Source organism: Telmatherina bonti, assembly GCF_933228915.1.
Source record: "Telmatherina bonti genome assembly, chromosome: 5".
Taxonomy (NCBI): domain Eukaryota; kingdom Metazoa; phylum Chordata; class Actinopteri; order Atheriniformes; family Telmatherinidae; genus Telmatherina; species Telmatherina bonti.
Window position 1 is genome coordinate 31,399,399 of NC_136623.1, and position 26,416 is coordinate 31,425,814.

General features: G+C 41.7%; 2 protein-coding genes across 4 annotated transcripts in view; both read right to left on the reverse strand.

Moving 5' to 3' along the window:
• The window catches only part of rspo2 (R-spondin 2), a gene marked incomplete at both ends in the record, with an annotated part of 62,361 nt that extends 47,273 nt beyond the window's left edge, over positions 1 to 15,088 (reverse strand). For 2 of the 3 annotated variants that reach the window (XM_079241373.1, XM_079241372.1), the window contains one exon: positions 14,983 to 15,082. In XM_079241373.1, coding sequence (XP_079097499.1) covers positions 14,983 to 15,082 — 100 coding nt within the window. Of the gene's footprint in view, positions 1 to 14,982 lie in introns of all 3 variants that reach the window. The other variant, XM_079241374.1, reaches the window with a different exon arrangement.
• Positions 15,089 to 20,466: 5,378 nt separating this feature from the next.
• The window catches only part of eif3ea (eukaryotic translation initiation factor 3, subunit E, a), a 29,685-nt gene continuing 23,735 nt past the window's right edge, over positions 20,467 to 26,416 (reverse strand). Inside the window, exons 11-13 of the mRNA XM_079240355.1 lie at positions 22,311 to 22,413; positions 21,778 to 21,912; positions 20,467 to 20,641 (exon numbers count right to left, since the gene is read on the reverse strand). Coding sequence (XP_079096481.1) covers positions 20,606 to 20,641; positions 21,778 to 21,912; positions 22,311 to 22,413 — 274 coding nt within the window. The 3' untranslated portion in view covers positions 20,467 to 20,605. The remainder of the gene's footprint in view (positions 20,642 to 21,777; positions 21,913 to 22,310; positions 22,414 to 26,416) is intronic.

A 26,416-nucleotide genomic window follows, 5' to 3' on the forward strand; every position in this document is an offset into this window, starting at 1 on the left:
AGCGCAAAAATAAATTTAAGTGGATTGCATCTCCAAACTCCACTACTGCTGCAAGTTTTGTTGCAACCCGGGACATAATAAAGTGTGGAAAACCGTTCACAGATGGTGACTACATGAAGCAGTCAGTCATCAACATATCAGGACACGTATTTGCTAACTTCAAAAACAAAACCGAGATAATACAGAAAATCAAAGACATGCCCCTCTCCGCTAAGACAGTGAAGGAAAGGACCATTAAAATGGCGGCAACATCACCGATCAGCAAATCAAGGACATTAATTCAGCACAAGTTACATCTTACATGTCCGATGTTGAGAAGCTGACCAGTGATGTCCAAAAACAGAAGTCACATTAAACAGGTAAGAACATAATCCTTCATGGACACATATTGAGTAACAAAGTGGATGTTTTTTTAAAATGATTTCTGATTTTTGTCAGTATATATGTGGAATGACACTTGGTAATGGTGCTCAGGTCGGAGGATAGCTGCATCGGTTGCGTGTCAAAAGAGAAGAAGATGCTGCTGCGTTTTACCCTTGCACTGACTTCCTTGGCATTTGCACAGTAATCAAACTGTATTAATTTGATTTATTGGTTTATTTTTTATAAATGCAGGCTGCGTTTTTTCGCGCTGTTTGTTGCCCAGATAAGTGGCGCGTTATGCACATTCCATTTTGTTGGGTTTTTTTTCGAATCCTCAAAATAAAAATGACATAAAAAATCGGATTTCTATATTGCATTTTTTTTTTTCATTTCATAAAAGCAACGAAACATAACTCATTAATATAGTAATGAAGTTAAACAAGAGACGGCATCTTAATACAGAGTAATCACGTGGTGCGTCATTCTCTACAGGATGCGCAGCAGGGAAAATAAACATGTTATCATTAAGGCTCATTATGTATTTGTAGCCAACTTAGTCATTTTGATAGTAGGCTAATATAGCTAATATAGATACATAAAGCATGTGTTGCCTTCATGATAAGGCTTCTATTAGGCTTTTAATTTTTTGCGGCTCCGGACATATTTGTTTTTGTTTTTTTGGTCCAATATGGCTCTTTCAACATTTTGGGTCGCCGACCGCTGGTTTAGACATATCCAGGTGCCTCCTGCCATGGCAGGTGCCTGGGTTGCACCTGGCATTGTGTGTTCACATCAGAGAAATGCACGTGAACGGCTGGCACTGTCTGGGCTTCATCAAAGGAGTAGTCTAAAAGACTAGACTAAACCATTGTTCCTTTTCCTACAGGAAAAATGAATGTTTAAAATGTTAAGGATGAGCATATTCTCTAGGCCAGAGCTACTCAGCTCGGCCATACATACGCCAGGTTCTGCAGGTTTTCCACGTTTTCCTGCTCCAACACACCTTACTCAAATAACGAGTCATAGTGCAGAACTTCATAGGTTGTTGAATCCATTTAATTTGATTCAGGTGAGTTGGAGCAGGAAAATGTAGGAAACCTGCAGAACTGTGGCCCTCATGTGAACCCGATTGGCAAAATAAGGGGGCAAAAAAGGTGACAAAAAAATGTAAGTATAAAAAGATGCTTCCAATGTTCTGGCAGGACAAAAACAATTTCCAACTTTTTTTTTTTTTTCAATTCATGGTTTGCAGCATCTAACTTCTTCACAAAAACCTTAATCAGAACTTCTACATTTCCAGCTGTGCTTTTTTCCTTATTGGACTGTCACGGTACTACCAGCACTGATCAAATCAAATCTTCTGACTGGATTGATAAGCATCACACTGAGTCAGAGGGGCTCTGGTCAGCTTGATAGGATCTATCCACTATGCCTGGGGTAGAGCCACTGATTTGTTTCATGGCTCCTGGCAACTTGTGTGGGCTGGCAAAAGTGAGTTTTTAATGATGGTGTTGGATGTTACTGTAAAACTTGCAAAAACTAAGGAGTTGCATCCAAAAATCCCTGGGTGGCATGAGGTCACCTAGAGTATCATTACAATGAAGGGCAGCTACACGGAGCCATACCTGTCTTGTACCTGCACGCCACAGTATTTGCTGCTACAAATGAGCAGCAAATCAGGTTGCCATGTCTTGGCTGCTGTTACAGCAATGCTTCAATAAGCTCAACGACAGGAGTTTTCTCTTCTTGTCTAGTTAGAATAAAGAAAACAATCTGGTATTATCAAAAAATAATCTTCACCCTCTGAAAATCTGTCAAGTTTTCTGAAATATACTGCTTTGGCTTTTAGTATGAATGTGCACATTCATAGCCATTGCTGATGCTAACCAGCCTCATACTGTCATTTACACTTCACTAGTGTTCATTACAGCACCAAGGCAGTGCCATCTCTAAAGCCATTAGCCAGTAAACATGTAAACTACATATGACCCCAGCCTACAGATACCTATTCGTTATGAATCCTGCTGGTGACAGCTGTTTACACAGCTAAGGCCTCTGCTCCTGAGAGCTGGCCCCAGTCCAAATAAAATAATATCCAGTTAAGGAAAAGTCCGCCAAGTTGTAACACAAGTGTGCAACCAGAGGAGAAAACAGAGTGGAGGAATCTGAGAAATGTTAATGGAGCTCTTTGTCTTTACACTTTTCATCCTTGCATTTGTCTTTGCCACGGTCTTGTTTTACTGTCTTTAACAAGATTAGTGGGAAGTGCAAATGGAGAAAACATTGAAGGCAAGCACAACTGGTCCTTGACAAAGTGGAACAGAAAATGTCCTTTCAAATCATGGCAGAGCTTTTCCAAAGTTGAAAGACTCTTTTTTTACCCAAATGTGCATGAAGAAGTCCAAAGTGTACAGGTTTAAAAAAAAAAAAAAAAGCCAACATACATGGTCTTTCGTCAATGCACACAACAACAATGAAAAATACAACAATATGAATAAATTAAAATGTGTGATGTGACTATGGTGAGCAGAGTGTGACGAACCAATGATTGTTTCTTTGTCATTGCTCCATCTCTCCACTGGCTTCATGAAACACTAATATGTAGTTCTTGTTAAATATTCTCTGCAAAAGACACAACCTAAAAATCAGCTTTTCAGCAGCAATTTTTGAAACCCCTGCACATTTCTGTTAAACCAGTGAATGTCACATTTCAGTTCACTTCAAGTTTGCCACCCAAGCGACTTTGCCATTAGATCATTGGGCTTTTTAGAACTTAGTTTTAAAATTCACTGTCTATGAAAAGTATATATCTGGAAAAGAATAAAACTGCCTTTTGATTGGCCCTGAAACCAACTCTTCAGGTAATCCACTGAAGAATGTCAAAGCAATCTCACCTGATAACCACAAATGCTTTTAACTGTTATGACAATGAAGAGGCAGTCAAAACCTCAGTCAAAATCTTCCATAATCTAGCTGCTTAGTTGGGCTCTGGTGAGTCAAAATGGACCTATTGGACTAATGGTAAATCATGTCACATGCACTTCCCATCCAGTCTATCCTGCATCTTCTCCTGTATTTATGGTTCATGGCTCTACTGTTTTAGCAGAGCTCTTCTCAATAACTGAAACAGAAAGTTCATATATATCAGAATTCACCATGAAATCATTAAAACTTACCCAGCATCAACCTTGAACACCCCAGTATTAGCAAAGTTTAGGTAAACTCACTAGAATGTTAGCATTAGCAGCTAATATGTCAACGTTTTATATGATGTTTGTCAAACCAGATCATAGCTTAAAAGAAATTAGTCACTTTTCCAGAAATGCAACTCTAAATGATTGTTAATACTGCTTACAGCTTGCTGTTTGTGTTACTTAGCAACCAAGAACCATCAAGTTTGCTAAAATTATCCTTATGCATCTTACAAATTGTTGTGCTGCCCCCAAGTGGCAAAAAATGTAAACGTTATTTAATCCTCATGCCTATTTGGTGCACTTGTCCATTTTTCTCAAGTTTTTTTTCCTTCTTCTACTTGGTGATTACTGTGGCTGTGTTGTGGCTACTGGCAGGGGCTTTTCCAAAAACTCTTCTTTTCAGACAAATCTATGAAATGCAGTGTAACATTATATGATGTGTTTTATACTCTGCTGATTAATTATACACCTTCAAAATTGTAATTATTTCCTAAATGATAAATTTTGCTACTGGATGGGGTCTTGGTTGAGATAAGAATTTTGGATTTGTCAAAGATTAGCAACAAAGTTGATTTAAAAGGGCTTCTATTATGCTATTTCTCGTTTTTTGAGCTTTCTAGTGAGTCATAGTATTGCATACTCATCGGACATATGAGCGGCACCATTGTTTATCACCTAAACGCGTGTTTTGAGTTTTCCAACATTTTATACATTCGGGTTCCATGGCGATGGAAAAGATTGGTTTTAGAGATTTTTTTCTACTTCAAAATTTTAGTGAATGTCCCAGGGGAGGGTCTCAGTGATTGGTTGTCTTCTCCAGGTTGTGCACGTACATGAGAAAAAAGCCACACCCACCTACACTACTCCTAGCAGTTGACCAATCAGATGCAGGCAGGACATAGGGCGGAGCTTTCCCTGTTCACTTGTTTCTGGTGGAGGCTGATCTGAGACGATCAATGCAAAATGAATAAAGGGGTTTATTTCTTGCTCTTCTGGACTTCCATAGTAAAATAAATTAGGCTGAAATGTTGATTACAGAGCCACTTTAATCTAATAAGTAATTTTTATGTTGTATCAGATACTGATGCTGGTGACCTTAATGTCAAAACTATCTCCACTGACTTCTGTTAACACTGTATATTTTAATCACATTCTCAGTACAGTTTAAAACTATTCATTCTCTAATGTAACCATTTCAATTTGTAGAAAAGTTATTTTTTTTAATTATTTTTGGTCAGTTCCACCAGATTCAACTGTTTTTCCATTGTAGGTAGACCCAGGAAATCCTATTATTTTTGCCAGTTATAATATGGAGCTAAACAACCACAAGGTGACACCAAGATTTTTCTTCTTTTTTATGTGTGCATATGTTTGAAATAAGTTCCTAATAAACATCTAAAGTGACATTTTGATAAAAAGACACACACACAAAGAAATTACTCTTGATTTTATGGTACATGGACATTTTTGGCCACAAAGGTCTACACAAGGTGGTAACTTTGAGGAGGGCAGAAGGGTTAATAAATGTAAATAAAGGGTCTTTGCTTCCTGAGAGGGTAAGTGACAGCTTGAGACAAAAGAGGACCTTGACCGGTTAGCTGTGGATATAAAAGTGATCATCAAGAGAGCCCCACAAGTGACAGTGAGGGAAAAATATGACTTCAAAAAATGGGAAAATATATACACTACCAGTCAATAGTTTGGACACACTTTCCCATTAATTCCAATGGAAAAGTGTGTCCAAAGTTTTGACTGGCAGTTTAGAAATCCAACTCCAAAGCCATAAACATCTGTGCTGAGACAAAGCTAATATCCTCAGAGTTTGATCATATGAATGCCAGCCAGTGAGCTAGAAGCTGTTTAACGAAAAACTGAGGTGATATGATATCTCAGAAGAGACCACACGGCTCAAGACAAGCGACAAGTACAGGTGTGGGAATGAAATATTGACAGGAAAAGAATTTCTTCTAATTCCTTGAGGCTAAAAGTTAAATACTATAACTTCCATTACAGGATTGATCTATCATCATTTTGTTCCAGTCTGATAACAGACAGATGCATGTCACATCCAATCACTCCTCTGCTGCTCTATGCATCCTCTGTTCCAATCACTTGCTTCCTCTTTGCTTTGACCTCAGAAATCTACATATGTTGCCCTCACTGTGTTTCCCCTTCTTCACTCTCGACCATCTCCTCCCTTCACAGAGGGAGTCAGAGGGACAATGAGCTAAGCATCAAGGCCCAGTAATGACTCCCAGCCTTGTTGATGATTAAAAACACACTGGGTGCTTCTGCACTCCGCAGGCAGCCATGAGGCCATTCCCTAGTCATACCACAATGCCTGAGACCTCAAGCTAGCTTCAACAAAACTGTATGGCTAACAAACCAAACCAAAAAGAAAATATCCAGTGTAAGCCTTATATAACAGCCATGAAAAAGAAAACACACCAATTTTCAATTTCAAGGTTACCCTCATCAGGAAATAGTTATTATCTGGTCATTACCAGGTCTTATAATGACGTAAATCTAATCTTATTTGAACATCATCTGAGTTAAAACACTGTAATTATTTATTTAGCAAAAACTAAGCCTAGCAATGTGTAAAATTTTAATTATTCCACTTCTATAGAAGGTAAGTAGTAGGGCTGTGACGATATGCATTTGTCCCGATTTGACTCAGATATTTTGGGTGCCAATTCGATTTAAATTGCTATTCTCAAAATTCTTCAATATTGTTTATTTTTGTAGATTAAAGACAAAAAAAATGATAAAACTTCTTTTTGCTAGTAATTTTTCTTGATTTCAGTTCGGAGAAAACAACCCAGTAGCCAGACCATCATTCTGCTGCTATAATGCCCAAGAAGACGAGTAAAAAGATCAATAAAACCAATGAAAATGACAAAAAATTTATAGTGGATTAATTTAATTTAATTGAGAAAAAAAAAATCAGTTTTTTTAACAAAAAAAAAAAAATCGATTTTGAAATTGTGAAATAAAAAATCCCAATTTTTGATTTTTCAATTGGATTTTCCCACCCCTAGTAAGTAGCAAGTGGTCTGCAACTAGAGCCTAAGATGCATGTTAAATCAGTGCCAAGGAGGAAAGACACCAGCAATGACCTTTGAAAACCAATTCCTGCTCATCAATCTGGAAAAAGTTAAAACAATATTTCCCAATGGTTGCATTTACATGGATCACTTTTGATCCAGTCAAACAGACAAAACTGAATCATGTGAGCATGTCAGCTGATCCGATCAGCCCCAGTTGGAAAGTATTTTTAATCCAATCGACAAGGGTGATGGAAAACCTTTTCACAATCTGATCATTGGGAAAAAAAATAACCATGTTCTAACTCATTCTGATCATTTCTGTGGTACATTTTGTTTCTGTGTATGCTAGAACCACCTGGGCTTTAGGTAATGTCATAGGTTTTAGAGAATACCATTAAAATGGCACAGAACGGGCACTATAGCAGAGACTGTTGAGGGTTTTAGTGGTCAAAATATTCCAGATAAAAGAAAGAAAATCCTTCCACTACCGAAATATTAAACATTGCACATGTTAAAAATATGTCAATTGTATTGAATCTGTCCATTGTCTAAATACAATGGATCACATCACAATATCTCGCATCTATTTAAACATGTCAGCTGGAATCACTGATCAGATTAAGTTCAATCAAATAGATTAAATTTTTGTGTATGTAAATGTAGCTAACATCCTTTGGATGAAGAAAATAAAAGAAGAAATTTCTTTATCATAATGCATAACCCCATATTTGTTGAAAACAAACAGCATATTAGCACAAATGCCTCATACCGATTGTCAAGCACAGTGGTGAGGGAATCATAATATGGGCTTGTTTTGCTGTTCTGCAGTCTGTGTGTGCAAAAGAATTTTAGTGTCAAAAATTAGACAATCTGTCTAACAGCTGAAGCTTTTGTTAAACACAAACAGGACAAAGATCCCAAGAAACCTATCCACAACAAATCCCTTGAAAAAGGAAAGAACCAAGGTGATGCAATGACCCAAAGTCTAGACCTCAGCTCGAGTGGGACTTTACAAGAGCTGGCCATAAACAAATTCCCACAAACATCAATGAGCTGAAACATTATTTAAAAAATTATATAAACAGCAATTCAAACACAGAGATGTGACCCAGATAAAGGTCACACAGAAAATGATAAGTTATTGCTGCTTTTGATTCTGCAAGCTGTTGAGTTGTGGCGCATACTTTGGGATTTTTGTTTGTTTCACACATAGCTTCTGCATTCTGTGTTTTTGTTGACTCCACAATGACACATGTAATATGTACTGTGGTGTGAACCATAAATCAGACATAGACATTGAAGATTATGCTACAGTTTTGCATAAATTGTGTACTCTGATGGTACCATGTGTTTTATATAGTATAATAATATTGAAATTCACTTGCAGCAAGACCTAAATATCTTATATTCTTTACTTGTCCTTGAATATATTAATGCAACGTATTTGCTGTAACTATGCAGACAGGTAAGGGGCTGGAACACCTTTACCTCTCCACGTCCATACTCAGACCACCAAATTATAGGTGAGCTCTGAGATGCCTTATTGCTTCAGACCAGCTCACTTCCTCTCCATGCCAAAGACATTGCATGCTGAGCTTTATTTTGATGTGGCGTGTAAGCATAATTAGAGGTCCCATAAAAGCAGGGCAGGAGGGGGGTTCTTGTCCATCTGTCGAGTGTTAAGGGGTGGGCATGGGGGTAGTCATCACAGCCCCATGCTTGCCTGTGTTAGAGCCATTTGAACAGGCACTGATGCAGTCAGCGCTTAACACCAAACCAGAGTCTGTGTGTTGTGTGTGTTTCTACAAAGGTTGGTGTATTTTCTCAAGAGGCCTCCTTGAGTTTCAGATTTCCAGGCTTTGCGGATCGATGCAAAGTGGGTACGAGTCAACACGCACACAAGTGGAACACACTGACATGACAAACAAGAGCAGATCCAGTGTGTGGCCTTGTCTGGAGACACAAGGATGTCCACTAGCACATAGCTAATCAATAAAATGTAGGTTTTTTTTCTAAATATTTTGACTTTATTAACACTCAACAAAAGTTTTGGACAGATTAAGACAAGCTAATGACATTCAGAAACTCAGTAATGGTGCTGTCATGTCAAATGTTCTTGCTTTTGATATTAGACGGTGTGCTGTAATATTCTTTCTTTACATTAAATGGTTACTTTGGTGCGCTAGGTTGAGCTATACCTAATGTGCCATGAATCACAATGAAGAAAAGACAAAGGGACTGTTTATTTCTGGCAAAACTTATTGTAGAAACTGCCTCTAGGTAAACAACTCCTGAACATGCTTCTTGGACTCTCTTGAACTCTATAAAGAGATGCTTCTAATCCTAACCCTCTAAGAACAGTTGTGTGGTATACTTTCTTGATGATGAATCAAGCAAGCTAACAGCTTGATACACTCTACTGTTGTTGTAGAAAAATATACACAATCCCTTGAGGTTAATCTCAGCTGTTACCAACATCTTCTTCTGTGTGCTGGATGGGAACTTTTGAGTTTGTGTGGAGCATCTAAGCCCACATGAGTTTAGCTGAGCGTTGTGCATGAATGACTTGACCTTTGGCCAAATCATCAGGGTGTTCGCCTGTCGGTGAGCGCTTCAGTTTGACAGGAATGTTTACATCCATTTTAAAGGAAGGACTTGTTTTTATCTCACGTCATGTAAACATGCTCACAGACAGAATTAGATAGACTATGGTGTGATGTAACACGGATGTTCTGCGGTTGAGAAAATGTGGTGAGAAAGTCAATAACAGATGCAAAAGTGACATGATGTAAAGATCCACTCGCTGCCATGAAATTGTTGAGGTTTGAGTTGATCATGGTGAAGGAAATTCTCTCCTCTGGTGGTCTTGTACTGAGTAGCTGTTAGCTTGGTTAGCCTGTCAGTCCCCATCTCGCCACCTGTCACCGCTGTCTACTCCAGATAAGAAACCTGACATCTTGTAAATACTTCATACAGTTTCACTTCAGTAAAGAGAAAGAGAGAAAAATTATCTTTGAATTCTGTACAGACCTACTTGTTCGCAGGTATGAAATCAAAGATCAGCCGGTCAAGCACATTCGCTAGCCATAGCATGCTTGAAACCTTTGAGGTCCGAGGCTTTAATTAGCAATGAGATTTAGTACCAGTTAAAGTTTAGACACACTTACTCATTAAATTTGAATATCAGTATACTTGTCCATGCATTTAGTTTGACATGTAAAATAAACTAAAGTCAGTAAGTAAAGTAAGTATGTATATGTATGCATGTATATGATTTACACAATTATTTTGACCAATCTGAAATTGATCAAATCAACTCAAAATCTAACAAAAGTGTGTAATTTTGCTTTATCTATTCTTTTCATATATATTAAAGTAATTACATTTGTTTTTGAAGACTTTTCTGAGCGCTGGAAGCCAGGGTTCATTGAGCTGTTACTTAGCTGGCTGCTAGCTGCAAAAAATTAGCATATTTCTTAAAATATCCACCTACTTAAAGTTAATTCACCTCTTCTCTTTTGTAGTCAGTGAAAAGGAAATGGCTTATTTTTAACAATTCCCGTGATTAGATTAATTAGGGAAAGAAAAAAAAAACAATGGTTGCCCATTGTGTTCACATCATTACCTCTAAACAGCTCTTCACTGGGTACTTTTAGAGGTATATTAGTAATGTGAGAGGTAAGCAGTCTGGGAGTATATTCCAGTGTGAGCCTGAGGGGCTCCATCTTCGGCTCTGGGGAGCTCTTCTACCTGTGAAGCCCTTGCATGAGTCACTTCTTTTTAAAAAGAAAAAAAAAAAGCTTCTTTTGTGTTGTTGTTTTATGTGTGGCACTTAGAAATTATTCCCAACATTAGAATCTTTACGGCCCAATAAACTTGAGAGAATCAGACCAAATTGGCTGGCCATATTTAGTAGCTTTATAAGGAAACATATTAAGGTGTAATTGCTGCAGGGGAGTGCACGACTAAGGAAACGGGCATAGGTGAGGGTTGCAAAAATCGCCCTTTACACTCTAGAGGGACACAGGAGTTTTTGTCTGCGGCTCAGGAGTTTCCAATCACCACGAGGAAATGTGGAGCATATTATAAGATTTTATACAATAACTTCATTTTATTTCACATTTCCGAAAAAATGAACTTTTATAGTGTGGTGAAACGTAGCCAGAAATAAAAACCATGTGTTCGGCGTTTAGCTTTGCCAGCATTCGGGATCCTCTGATGACAACGATTGAGGGTGGAAGAGAGGATCCCCTCGAGTAATGCAGAAAGAAAAATCTGCGCACAATGAATGTTTTCTCGCTCTTATGTGATAGATGTTCTCAAGCTTTCCCATCCATGTGAAACAGATTCCCTGCAATACCCAGGGAGTTTACATATGAGGATTCTTGCCACTCCCAACTGCACTGCTTCTAAATCTTTCAATAAAATACCAGAAAACCGGCCAAATAAATTAATTCATCGGGATTAATTCAAATGCTCACGTTGGGTCTTTATTTTTCCTGAGGGAGCACAAAAAAATAGTCAAAGGGATCAATCTTCCTTTGTGTCCTAAAAGAATCTCTCCCTCTCAGGAAGAAAGTTCATGCTACTGCATGTTTTCTCCGCTTGCCGGGGTTTTCAGCAGTGTAGCGTGGCACAGGCTCACTGAGGAGCCTTTCTCGGGCTTCATCCGATACCGCTGTGACTTGGAGCAGGAGCTGAGCTACAGGATAGGATTGACACCCAGGTCAGACAAGAGACTTAGAGTTTGGAAGCTGGGTCAGATGTGATTTATCAATACAGCACATAAGCTAATCTCTGTCTTTAATGGCAAAGCCGATCCCCGATGGTGACCGTGGATGTGATTGGTCGGAAAACTGAGGCTAGGCGACAGAAGATTGCTGTGGACTTGATGTCTTAATCATGGACACAAGCACCTGTCCCTGGATGGTTTTTCCCTCTCACACACATATTGCACACTTATGGAAGCTCAGCTGACGGTTGGGGGGGGGGCTGTGAGGGAAAAGACAAGAGTTCTGTTCCTTGACGCCAGAGCTCGGGCTCGGGTCAAGACTCAGCTCGCTGTAATCCCTTTCAGGTGATGCTTGTTCACTTTCAGCCCTTTCCAGCTGATCTGCTTAAATATGCCTTTCTCATCCACCCCCCCCCCCCCCCCCCCCCCCCCCCCCCCACCCCCCCTCCTAAAAAGCCCCTGCCTGTCCTCGACCGGCGCAACCCTCCAAGGACAGTGAGGGAGGAGGGAGGACTTCTGCCTTTCTGCTGTCAAAATCAGATCAGATGGGGCTCCAACATTTCCATAAAGTGACCAATCCCGCATCAGGACGGCGGCGCTAAAATCACCTGGATTAATGTGGCATCATGTGAGAAGGCCTTGTTATGAAATGTGCCATCAGCAGGGCTTTTTCACTTTTTCCAAAGGCAAGAATACTGAGGCTGGCTTTTTTAAAGCAGCTTCTTGGAGCGTTCCCTCTCATCCCCCTTAGGCACTTAATCAACGTATAATATTGCACCAAAGTGCCGGGTTCCAACATTAACACTTACACCCACAAACCTGGGACTTGGTGTGAGTTTTCAGCACACAGAGGCCTGATTTGCAGGGCCTTAAAGAAAGAGCACTGTCTGAGTTGCTTAACCGCCTCCAAACATCCAATACTCCACATCTTCACAACTAAAGAAAAAAAAACTGTATTTGATTAAAAAGGAATTTAAAACTGAAACAGCAGAGTCAATTCGCAACAGCCAAACACCTGAGAGTGTCAAATTTCTGCCTTTCTTTATGCAACTCTTGGTTGAAATAAGGGCCTAATCAGCCACAAAGTGGGACTCTTTGCCATCAAAAAGGCAGCAGTACAAAATGTCATTCATCTCTGACCTCACTCCCTCCGCCCTGCTATGGCGCACTGGTTTCATCTAATCACTTTTGTTCTTCGAAAACATCTGGGAATGCAGCTGAGTAACAGATTACACAGCTGAATATGATCTGAAACATGCCGAGGCCTGCTGAGAATTCAGATTTGGGATTTCTGGCGTGATGTGGAAGGGTTAACGGTATCAAATGGCAACTTTTCACTGTGATTACCGATTCATTACCTGTTTAAACATCTTAGGGCCCCACTGTGCATCTCTGTTCCTTCAGGCAGCGCTGGTACTCAGCCTGATTTTATGTAGTCAGCAGGTGGCATCATTAGCCAGAGAATAAAAATGAAAAGTAATACCCTTGTGTCTCGCTATGATATCATAGCAGGGCTCATTGGCATCATTTTCCTGTTTCTAGTGGGCAGGATACGGGGTAAGGAGGTGTAAATTTAATACGTTTCGTCATCTGTTTTACATTTAAAAAAAAAAAAAAGCAAATGTGTACAATTACCCCAGTCAAATGGGAGCTTGGGTCATGCCATCCAGTGAGCAAGACAAGATCAGCCCAGCAAAAACCACAAATAAGATCCCAATCCGGACCGTGCTGAAGTCACTGGTTGTTTCACGCCTTGACATCCCCCTAATTACGCTGGCATCTCCATCCCTGACACCACACTCAGCCTTGCGGCTTCCTGCAGAGCTGCACATCAGTGACGAAAAGAAAAGAAAAAAAAAGAATTCTCTGCCATTCAAATGAGAAAGACGGTTGTTGGATAATGCAGGATGTGTTTTGTTAAACACATTAAAAAAAAAACCCATCACGCCCGGGGAGCAAAAGTGCGGCCAAAGTGAGTTTTTCAATGTGTCTGCATCTCAACACTCCTGAGTGGTTTTGGATAGTTCTCCGTGCATGCCAGACAGGCTGTGTATAAAGCTGTCACAGGAACCTTGCGGGCAAGAAAAATATTTTCTGGGCCTATTGGACGGTGATCTCTTACACATGCTTCTTTCAATATAACCGTGATAAATAAAGGAAGGAAGCAAATACCGAAAACTTGGCCGGCTGCCACTGCTTGCTAGAGGGGCACTTTTGGCCCAAAGCCTCCCCTCCTCTCCTCCCCACCTCACCGTTTCCCTACCTCTAAACACACACACACATACACTTTCAACATTTCTGTAAAGGCAGAACTTGCACATATTTGCATTGGATTAGTTTGACAAGTGTTCCATCTGTCCTGAGAGCTGGTAGCAACAATATGTAGCTTATAGCGCTCAACCTAAAGCTCTTCTTAAGGTCAAATGTGCAAGTTAACCTCTTGATCTCATCTCCAGCACCACCTCTTCCTCCAACCCCCTCAATGCCCCTCACATACAAACAACAAACACACACACACCGCATAAAGTAGAAAGAAGCACCTGAAGACAAACATGTCATTTGGATTTGGATTTTACCTGCAGACATTTCTTTTCCTTTAAACACTGATCAGACCGTGACATCCAGTCTCCTTTCACGCCATCTAAGATCACACAGTGCACAGAGGAAGAAACACGCAGAGGAGCTGAAAAACGTGTGTGTGCCAGTACCCCGCAGTGATTGCCTGATTATTTGCAGATGGGCAGCGGAGGGCTTGGAGAGCGTGGAGGTCCCCCCCACCCCCCATGGCACGCAGCGCATATGATTAAATCTGTGATTGCCTAAAAATTTTACAAGAGCCTTTCTCCTGTGACTTGTTTCTACTGTGTTACTCCGCGCGCAATTCTGAAAAAAAGGAAAGAAAAAAAAAACCATCTGAAAAATGCACGAAGACAAACAGTGTCAGTGTTATGTCACAGGTTTGAGGAGGGCTCCGCGGGGGCCACTTTTCTAATCCTACTGTCTCCTCATTCATTCAGCGCAGAGAGGACTATTTACAAAGAGGCTGATCCCCCAGCTCAGCTATGCGCCTCCGCTGAGCGACTGTTATGCGGGTTTCCGACCAACTGTTTAAAGTGGTTATGAGATCAATTAAAACCAGCTTAAAGGGGGGTTGGAGTGGAGATGTGCAATTCATAAGTCTCGGGTTGGGGATTCCGTATCTATTCATTAAAACGTCCTTCGACCCAGAAGCATTTTTCATGACAACTTTTATGTGTAAATATGTTAAAAACTCGACATGTTTCATGGACAGATGCACGTGGCTGATTCTGAACGCATTCACTGCTAGTTTTTATATATATATATATATATATATATATATATATATATATATATATATATATATATATATATATATATATATATATATAATAGTTTAATAAGTTACAACACTAACTGACTGATTTAGGGAGGGATTTCTGAAGAGTTCTTGAACGCAGCGCACACCTGCGGGGTTTACCACTTTTCCCTCTCAGTCTGAAGGTGGATGGACTTTTATAAAGTGTTGCAAACTGCCTCTCTCGCACACACACGCGCGCACACGGGTTCTGCATGTCACTCCTGGATGTTGCTGGAAAACGTGTGGGTCATAACCTCGCGTTACCTCGCTTGTTTCTCCTCCAGCGATGCGACGGCGCCTGACAGTTGCTGTACTCCATACAGTTCAATACGATGAGGGCAAATGAGAAGAGTCGAAACTGCATCTGGCCGGCGATCTGGTGTTCGGACTCCCGATTTAAATTATTAAAAAATAAAACAAAAACCAAATGGGGGGACGCGCCAGCTGGGCGTTGGGATGAATTCTCTCACTTTCTAATGTCCTCCTCCAGCTTCTTTAGTTGGTCCGTAAATGTGTGAAACATCAGACGAGATGCGACACAGCATCACGTCGCCAAGCTGGAATCATTTTATGTAGTTGTGCTGACCCTCCCGGTCAGGAAAGAACAGAAAAAAGAAGAAAAAGAAAAAGAAAAAAGAAAAAAAAACAAGAAGTCAAAGTGTCCCTTCTGGTGCCCTGCGGGGAAAATAACAAAGGAGGTGATAAGAGAGTGACGAAATCAACACCTTCTTGGAAGATGAAAGAAGGGAGTTTTTTTTCCTTCTGTGTGTTAATGTGTTTGGAAGGATCGCAGACTCATGCCCCGAAGCACCTCGTCTCCAAAAACAGAAAAATGCGCGCAAACGGTGCGTAATAGTCGCCAAAAAATTTTTTTTTAAAAAGATCGCTCCACCAAAATAACGTGATGCTGTTTTCACCTCTCAGAAAGAATCAGAGTAAATTCCGCTCCGGTCCACTTCTCGGTTCCCTCTGGGTGCACGTGAAGCTCAGGAACACGCAGCATCCCTCACTGTGGGAGAAACTTGCGTCTTCAGAGGAGAGCCGAAGTCCAAGGAGGAGGAAAAAAAAAAAGGTGGAGGGGTTGAGGGGAGGGAGATGGGGGGGGTGGGGGTTCCCCTTTCCTCCCAGCTCTGTTAAAAGCTCACTTTACCTGCGTTTCCAGCCTCTCACGCGTGTCCTGTTCTCGTCCTGTAGCGCGGCACAAACAAACTCATGTGTTGCTCGCTTTAAAGCGAAAAGAGAGAGCCGGCGAGGAGGCGCGCGCGCGCGAGCTTTGGTCGGTGATGGTCCTGATGCTTGCTGCCGTTTTCCTCATATAGCTGCGTGACGCGGTCACGTGCGAAGATTTCAACTTTACGCTTCCTTTTATTTAAGATGTTGAACACCCCCCCCCCCTTCCCCCATTTAACTAAGAAATAAATTAATTAATGATTTAATTAATGAATGACTTAATGCGCGCACTCACTCATTGTGACGTTGCTTCTGGGTCTTAGTGAGTAAAAAGTTGGAACATTTTTAAAGAAATTAAAAAAAGTTCATTTTCCCCCTTTTTTTTTACCAGGGCAGAGGGAATTTCAGACCGACTGCGGTTCTATTAACATCCCCAATGTCTTTTATGCGAATTAGGATCTAAATCAATCAAGATTTGGTCCCCCCCCTATCCACCTTTTTAAGTCTCCAATCAAAGCAGCTGCCAGAGTCAGAGCGGAGTCAGATCCCGACTCGGTTCCGTTTCCACTGGAACCTGGGTTATGACAGGGTCCACTTTGCAACATATCTCCTCGCGCCTCTTTAATTGCACCAAACCCCCCTTAAAGAAAATCATCATCATCATCATCCGGATTTAAGTGTGTGTGTGTGTGTGTGTGTGTGTGTTTGCCGAGTGCATTAATAAATCTTTCAATGAAATCCATGTTTTTCCATCTCGGTGGGGGTCGTTCGTGGTTTGACCTCATCAAAGGACACATGTGAGCAGGTCCGCTCAGAAACACCTCACCTCAACCACCTCAGACACGCGGAGGTGGGGTGGGTGGGGTGTGGTGACACTCGCCCACCCTTCTGTGGCATTCAGACTCAGGGGATGATGACAAATCAAGAAATGGAACCAGTTTGGAGAAGGTAATGTGTGTGTGTGTGTGTGTGTGTGTGTGTGTGTGTGTGTGTGTGTTCAGGTAGTGTCGAGATGACAGTATAGGTAGAAAGGGGGGGGGGCTGTGGAGTCCACGTCGGGGGTGCTGTACCACCTTCCGCCACTAGGTGTAGCACTTAATCTGTTATTTATTTGGGGGGGGATTATTTTCATGTGAGCGCAACCTTGTCAGAGAATCTACAAGTGTGAAGGGGAAACACATGACACTCAGTAAGATCTGAGACACTTCTCTGTCTGCTTTAGAACATTTCATTTACAAGTTGAATGAGTGGAACCAGTACAGAAACAAGTTCATTAAAAAACAAAAAAAAAAACAAAAAAAAACCGCTGGTTAAAGGTGCTCAGATAGAGGAGGAATAAAAGGTCTGCTAAAAACCTGCAGTGACCTTTGTCCTGGCTTTGTTTATTTATTTCAGCACAGAGCGGTGACAGACATCTTGGTCAGGGTGGGGTGTGTGTGGGGGGGGGGGGGGGGGGCTGGATGGCCGCAAGCAGAGTTGTTGGTTTGGATTCTTCTCTACAACAACATCTGAGAGTGCACGGTTAAGGTGAATGTGATAATTTAGGCCTCTGGCACTTTTATCTTCATGATGTGTCATGGAGAAAGAAGGGGGCCAGTAAACCAATCACTTTACTCCCTCCATCCCTCCCTTCTGCTCATTGCAGTGCACAGAAGAGGAGGCGACGTCAGCGTTTGGATGGTCTGGCTCGGAGCCCTCGATGCCATAACAGCAATGAGGGGAGCTGCTGTGCACTCTGCTCATCACACATCCAGGCTGTCTTCACTGAGGGCTTTTGTCACATTTGTCTTGATTGGAATAAAAGATAAGAAAAAAAAAAAAAAAAAAACTCCACGGTCAATACAAGAAAATCTGATATGTCAAATATGAAGAAATAACATCAAAGTCCAGGTGTAACAGCTCTAATTTATATCTGTATGCACAGCAGTCACTAAATGAACCTTTTGGATAGATTGTCTTGTTCAGCTAATGAATTCAGGGTCATAATTCACATTTAGGGGGATTTAAAGCGCAATGCTTTAACATGGACTGTTTTCTGCTTCTGTACAGAAAGACGGGGCTTGAAAGTAAATTTACCCATAAAGTGATCATGATGAGTCCACCTGTAGGATATGAATTAATGGTACTTTATAAGTGCTGAAAATCAGCTTTATCACCTTATTAGGAGTTTAGTCAGGAAATATTTGGGCAGTTTGTTGTTTTCCAGTTCTTCCTCTCCATATTTTGGTCCTAAAGAGCAGACCCCACGCTCATTCAGAGGTATTCAGGTTAAAGTGGAATATTTAAGAATTACTGCTTTCTCTAAATGGGCTGCACGGTGGCGCAGTGGTTAGCACTGTGGCCTCACAGCAAGAAGGTCGCTGGTTCAATCCTTGGCTGGTTTGGTCAGTGGCCTTTCTGTGTGGAGTTTGCATGTTCTCCCCGTGTATGCGTGGGTTCTCTCCAGGTACTCCGGCTTCCTCCCACCATCCAAAGACATGCATGATAGGTTAATTGGTCACTCTAAATTGCCCCTAGGAGTGAGTGTGAGCGTGAGTGTGGTTGTTCATCTCTCTGTGTGGCCCTGCAATGGACTGGCGAGCTGTCCAGGGTGTACCCTGCCTGTCGCCCAAAGCCAGCTGGGATAGGCTCCAGCATCCCCGCGACCCTGAATTGGAATAAGCGGTTCGGAAAATGAATGAATGAATGCTTTCTCTAAATTAGGACCTTGCATTTTGTGGGTGCAGATTTACACTGCCAATCAAAAGTTTGGACACAGCTTCCCATTGGATTTTTTTTTTTTTTTTTTTTTAAACCAAAGCGTGTCCAGACTTTTGATCAGCAATGTAATTCACCTATTAAACTTATGTATATAATTTGTAATGCTTGGCAATGACTATGTTCATCTGGAACTGGTGCCAGTCAGGACCAGTTCTGGTTGCTACTATTGATCTGACCTACCAGTTATCATATATAAATATAAATATTCCACTTCCTGAAGTATTTTATGCGTCACCGTCGATAAGTGCAGCGAAGCTCCTTGTGATGGACTTTGCTGTGTGAACACTTTACACCCCGATGAGTACGTCATCACCGGGGTCCAGGTTTTCAGAGGAAGCTGTATGCTTTGGATCATACGCCGCTCCAAGTTCTTTTATTGCCTCCCATCATTCTGAATGATCTTTGTTTCATCAAACAATGACGTTTCAGAACTGCTCTGGCTGTTTTCATGTGTTATTTGGCCCAAGTCTCGTCTGGCCTTTCTATTCTTGAGGCTTATGACCGGTTTGCACCTTGTGGTGAACCATCCGCTCTTGTTAAGTCTCCTCTTCATGGCAGACTTGGATAATGACACGTCTACCTGCTGGACAGTATTCTTATTTCTCAGCTGGATGTGGACAGCAGAAAGAGTCCTGCTATCCTTCCTAGTTCCAAGCATTTAAAGAGTTTTAAATGCTTAAGATCTGCAACGTATGAGATCTTGCAACTTGTTAAATTGATTAGTTTATCTATAGGACAAAGCTTTATGCTGGCCCACTTTGAACAAGTCATTTTCTTTCTTTTTTAACTTCAGCATTTAAATTGTAATAAATAATTTTCCCTTACAACAAGCAGAAATATAGAACAACAACAACTGAATTCCACATGGAGACATTTTGTTTACTTAGAAGCTTCAAATGAATGTTTTTGAGTTGTTTTTTTTGACAATACCTTCATGTCACTTGTTCCATTTAAACAGAACGCTGAACAAATAAATCAGGATATGATGTTTACTCGGAAAAAGGACGGAAAAAGTTTTAGTAGTCCACCTCTATTGTCCGCAAGGCACTTCTGTTTATCAACCGAGCGGCTCCGTGACGCATTATGGCAGAAAGAAATGAAATAAAAAGAAGGAAAGCACCAATTATCGGTCTGTCCAGCGTCTCCCCCGGATGGAACAAAGTTCAGTCACGTTTATGGGCGAAGCAAACAGGTGATGCAAAATGCCTTGCACTTTCTCAGACTTTTTGATTGAATCCATCAAAGCAGGTGTAGTTTACATAAAATCCGTGTTTAGGAGTTAAATTGCACACAGGAGGAAAATTACAGGCATATGAAGGAATGACAGCCTGTTGTGAGCAATAAAGGGGGGAGGAAGACGGAGTCCGAGCTCTGAGTTATGAGAAGGTTAAAAGCAGAGAAAAGCGGGGGTTGGATGGGACATTAAAAAGATTGTGTCCGTCGGGCTAATGGTTCTTTATGGCTCCCTCACGTCCTGAGATGGGCAGGATGACTGGCAGAGTGTGTGACCACGGCTAACTCCACATCACCTTTGTTTGCCCCCTTCAGATGACGTCCCACTCAGCGAGTCTGCCTGCCACGCTGAAGTGAACCACTAAAACACCATAAAACCAACAGACTAAACAGCCATTCATCATTACTGTGCACTCATGAGCCGCATCACACGCAGCAGTCTTAACTGTCCCACTCGGTGCCTCAATGTGCACATTAAAACTTCATCAAGTAGTACTGATACAAAAAGTCTGACCACTCAAACCTCAACCGCCGTTTGTAATGTCCAGAAATAAGGCAATCATGGGTGAAAATGGTTTTGTTGGCCACTTTTTTTATTGAACTGGTGATGACTTGAACCAAGTGTAAAACAGCGCTGTGCTCTTTGACAGACAAGTGGGGGGGGGGGGGGGGGGGGAAGGAAAAGATGCAACACAATGAGGATGATCCATCTTCATTGTAGGGGTTAGAATCCAGTTTCCTGACCGGCCCAGCTTGGTGTCTGGAAAAACAACAAAAGTACAGAGAAAACATTTAAATCAGACCCTCTGCAGATAACTGGGACCCATCACAAGTCATTTTTGTTGTTGATTGTGGGAAATGTGAAAAAGTGACATGCATGTGAAAGCAGTTAAATGCTGACGTTCTCTTTGTCGGGAAGTGTGTGTGTGTGTGTGTGTGTGTTCTGCTGGGGAGCGCTGGGTGGCTGTGAGGGCTGACAGGGACCCCAAGCAGCCGGCCCACATGGAAGGCAGTAAATGTTCTCTATATGTAAGTGATTTGTAGCCTTGAGGACAGCAGGATGTAGTGGTGCTCTGTGAGTTGTTTGCAGCCTCTTTTGTCTAATTACAAAACTCCTTAATGAGAGGGGTGGGGGTGGGGTCGCTTTTTTTTTTTTTTTTTTTTTTTTTTTTTAACAGGACCTGGTTATTGCAGCACTCCTGCTGCAGATATACAAACAATAGGAAGGGGTAATTGCACACATCAAAAGACAGTTAAATGGCTGCTAAAACTTCATGGCCTTGGTGACGTCAAGCGCGAGGGTCCGACCCATCAATCTGTTTTTATGGACTGAGCCGTATGAAGGAGCAGCTCGACCTCAGAAAGTGCGCATTGTTCTGAATTACTGGGAAGCTGCAATATGAATACCTCAAGGACACAAAGTTGACATCAAAAACAGACTTAAAGGGGATGACTGGACCCTGAGCCCGACATCTGCAGCGGTTACTAAGTGCAGGGGACTCCAGGTTTTGAGTAATGTTCACCAAAAGCCAACGTGAGCGTCCACCTTATTTACGCTGCTGAGCTGAGTCACTGAGCTCGGGTCGTGTTTTATGGTTGTTTGGGATCTACCTTGTCATTAGGCCTTTGAAGAGCAATAGAGGGATGAAAGCATTAGCTCTGTTAAACTTGCTCTTACTGGCTCATTCCGTGTAAAGAGCGCTTTTGTTGATGGTTGTTCATCAACATTCTTCAGCCTTGCTCCTTTGAGCTGATCATTTGAGGTGCTTTGAACTGCCATCAGTTCACGGTGACCTTCAATCTGACCAGTTGAGGGAGTTATGGGTGCCCTACAGCGCCAGACTGGAAGTGGAAGCTCTGGGTGGATTTTGAGAGTACAGTGTGTGCATTACTCACCTCGTTTCTGGTGCTGTGGGCCTGCTTTTTCTCAATGTTCATGGCCAACATTTGGCTGCGGAAGGAGAGGCTCTTGGTCTTCTCAATCACCTGCTGGTAAGGCGAGATGGCGTTGTTCCCCATGACGACATGGCCCTGGAAATATGGAGCAAATTAAACAATACACCCACATTAATGACAAAAACAAACAAACAAAGAAAAGTCACATTCAATTTTGCAGACGTGTCAATGTACAATAACCAGGCAGAGCTCGTCTTGTATAGTTCTACTGCATGCATGTCTAGATAATTCTATGTCATTCTGGAGGACTGGGCTATGATTTGCTGATTACAGACAACCTTTTTGATGTGTACGCCAAAACATGCAGCTCCAGTCTGAAGCTTCACAAAGGGAACGCAATAAGCCCAAGACATTGTGGATAAAATGTAGTTGAGCGCAAACTCTTTCTATTTCTCATCACAGGTGGAGGTGTGTGTAAAAATGATTTGATTACTAGCTTAGTGAACCAATCACAGAAGCAAACACAATCTCACCAGCTTGGAGTCTATCTTGGCATCCAGCCTGGCGTTGCGGATGAGGTTGACGATCCATCTCTCAGCTTCCTCAGGAGTCATGTTCAGCTTATCTGCCAGCATGCTGTTCAGGAAACAGAGACAAGGAGCTCTGACTTCATTTAGTCAAGACTAAAATATTCTAAATCTGTCAGACTGAAACGCCTCCTACATCCCATGTGAGCTCTCAGGTCAGAACTGTAATTAGACAAGAAGGCAAATCTCAGGGATGCAAACAAAGAGCACCTGGAATTACCACACAAGCACAACAATACCTGCTTGCCAAAATATGTTGGGAATCTGCACGGGGCATTTTACATATTCTCTGCAGTTGTTGCAAATCCCCAGGTATGATTAAACCTTTGCAAATGCACTAAGCTTTCTGTGTTATGCTGATTCATGGATGAAATATGAAACAGTGCCAAATGACTCTTAGTTATCACCCCCAGATGTTATGATTGATGTTGCACATTAACTACCAAATAGTTCCCATTTCTATTTGACAATGTTAAGAAATGGCCATTATTCTATGCTTCAGGCAAAAAGTGTGTACAATGCAACAAACACCTCTAACGGCTCTCCGCTAATGGCAGCTGGATTTACAGACTTGCACGAATGACTTTGTTAGAAGTGCAGGGACTTCCATGTTGGAAGTATATATGGTTACTTAAGCAAGATACACACTTTCCACCTGGCTGCTGATTCAACGACCTAATGAGTGCCTGTCCCTTAAAATAAAAACCAGCTTGGACACTGGCTTGCTCTTTGATAGAGCTAGAGGTAGATGTGTCACAGCAGAAAGCGGGGCGGTGGAGGGTGGCTGGCACTCTTTGATCCAAAGTTCCCCTTGCTGCAGCTGGCCTCCCTTGTGGCTTTCAAAATAACTAGACCCCCTTGATACCCTCATCTAAACCCCCTTCCTCCAACATTTCCTGCCCCCTTCCTCTTGTCTGACCCCCACCACCCTCCACGCCTACCACAATTCATATAAGGGGCCCAATAAATATCCTTAACCACTTTGTGCATAGCTCAGAATTTCTACGGAAACTTCATCGCAAAAGCCAAACACCAACTCCTCCCACTCCTGAAAAGTTGGACCTGTACACACGCTGTAGGTGCGAATTCGTCACAGTCTCCAGTCTGTGTGACTTTTCACAAAATAATAGGGGTTATAAGGCCAATATAAAAACAATTTACTCCACTAATTTTCACTTCCTGGTCCATTAATCACACTTTGTGAGACTTTTTCAGCGAAAGCTAGAATCTTCCCAGACCACAACACTTCTCACGCCATGGCTCTGCAAACAGATCCCACCACCATTACTGATCTCAACTGTCGCTCTGAGAGTCTTATTCAAGACATTCTTTTAGGGGGATGTAATCGTATTTGGGATTTACAATATGTCTGTCTTACCTCAAGGCTCAAAGAGAAAAGTAGACTACCACTTTCAAACCCATGAATGTTGGTCAAATGGTGGCAAACCCACATGAAAAGGGGAAGTGCAATGACGTCAGAGTCTGGATGGGTGCATGAAAAGCATAAACAAATAAGCAGCATTAGCTCAGCATAATGAGAAAAAGGGGGTTTGGTCTCCAGCTGACAGTGCACATCTCAACACTTCCACCACAGGAAAGTGATGGAGAAGGTGGATAACAAGTTTGAAAAGCACCAGCTGAGAAGAGATTTATGACCATCTCGGCAGCCCAGAGGATGGAAAACGATTCAAAGAAGATGGACTTGTCTTTTACACCTACGAACTTCGTTACATTAACTGATTATGCGTTGGCTCAGCAAATGCTAGGAAAATGACGCATGACAAGAAAATTGGTTCTACGGATCATTACTGGGAACCTGACAAGTTCAGAAAAGTGTTGGCTGTCTAATGATGCAAGTTTAGGTTGTGATGGATAACACATGTCGCTGATCGCATGGTGACACTACAAGCACCGAGGATTTCAGCCACCAGGCCAAAATGTTGGTAATGTAAAGCAACTGGCACGCTCAATACATGTATTGTGTCTCAGTTCGATAGCTGCAGAATGAAAATGTTTTTCTCTGACAAAAAAAAAAAAAAAAAAACCCACAATCGTTCCTTATTCTAGATTTTAGCCATATTTTGTAGTAGCTACAAGTTTGGATCAGTTACTGGTCTTACAGTGAGCCGAGCTTGACGAGGCCAACCCTTGCTTCTATGCTGACCTATGAGACCTGTTTCAGAAACAAAACATTTGCCCTCTATTACATGTTCAGTGTTCCACAAAATCGATGGGCCTAAAAGATTCTTGTGTTTACCCAACAACCAGGTAATTTGTGGGAAATTTGAAAGAAATTTGTTATTGGTTCCAATTTTACCCCAGTCTTTAAGTGTCTGCTGCACATGTGTATTGTGAGTGTTTTGTTAGGCAATTCAGGAGAATGGGGGCACATGCCAGTCAAGTCCAGGTCAGATATGGTGATCAAAACAAACATGGTCTGGTTACCCCAGCAGGGACTGAAGCTAACCCTTAACCTCTGTCAACATGCTTAGTGCAGCACCATACGGGACCACACAGTGCCCCAAAAGCCCCACGGCCTCAGCCTGGACCAAACCCAATCCTCTAATCTAATTTATAAAAGTCTGGCAATGTTTTCCTCCCAGGAAGCACATTTGTATACATGACCAAAGTTACTTTATCTTACGGTCTCTTAAAAACTAGTCCTACCTCGACCTCAGTGAGAATCAAGTAGAGAAAAAAATAGAGAATAGATGTGGAAGATGTGAGAAGGAGCTGGGATGGGGTTGGACTTAAACAACCCGCAGTATTGAAATCCTTTGGCCTTTGAGCCAGGAGGACAGCCTCCATGACTGGTTTTATATTACACAACCATGATCCTGTTCCCTGGGGGACAAGGATCGCTTTCGCTTCGACCCCTTACTCTCTCCGGCTCCTGAGCTTTCGACTTCAGGCTACGGTACTCCAGTCTCAATACCAACCTCACACTCGACAACAGGGTCAGGATGGGGGTCTAACTTGGTTAAGGAGAGAGAGGAGGAAAGCAGGATTCTTCTCCAAAGTATCCCCCATCTTAACATAGCTGGTCTAAAATGAATTCATTGTTAAGCAGCAACATATGATAGTGTTCAGGAGACTACAAGATATTTGGAGCAGACTGACTTCAGTTTGGGGTAAAATTGATTTTTTGGAGGAACCAAAATGATTGTGTGGTCTTTTTAAATGACTTAATTGGGAGGTGGAAAGATCTTCTGTGTTACATCCAAATACACAAGACACCGCGTCCAACTACCAGCGGACTGCTGTGTACAAATACAACCCAGTGATGAAGAAGAAAAAATAAAATGACCAAACGATTGCAAATCAAGCATTTAATCAAAATGTCAAAGGACAAATGAGCAGCTGAGGTCAAAGCGGGGTCTTGCCACTGAAACATTCATGGAAGGACAATCAAAATAAGGATTATAAATCAAACAATTAGAACTAAGCTAAATCAGAAACGTACACTTCAAGCACCAAAAAGTCTAGACAAAATTATGTGTGCGTATGCAATTAGGAGTGCAGTCAAAATCATATTTTCTGTGCCTAGAGTACTCTTTAAGGATTTACTGCATAAAATAACCAAATTACGCCAACTTCGAAGTTTTCTGTTTTTTTGTCCCAAGCTGTGGGCAAAGGCGAGCTAAGTATCTGTGAAACCATCATGGCCAGCAGCTGTAAAAATGTCCTCATTAAAAACAGCCATCAAATTCATTTGAATCCACGCTTGGGTGCAGAGGGCTTCTGGGTAGAAGACTAATGACTTGGAAATTCAAATGTCTGTCAAAAATAGACACGTTCGGTACATCGTCATAACACCCACCAAAATAAACACGGAAATCCTTGAAACTGGCTTCTAATTTCTGTTCCTGCGTCGGAGACCTCAACAAACAGAGAGCAGGGGACACAAAACAAAATCACCGCTCAACTTCCTCTTTCAGTGTTACCACTACCCTTTGTGGTCCTTAACAAGAAAATGGATCCAATTGCAGTCAGTCTGCCAAAAAGAACCAGGACTCCTAATCAATTCCAGACAATCTGCAACTGGAGATTTT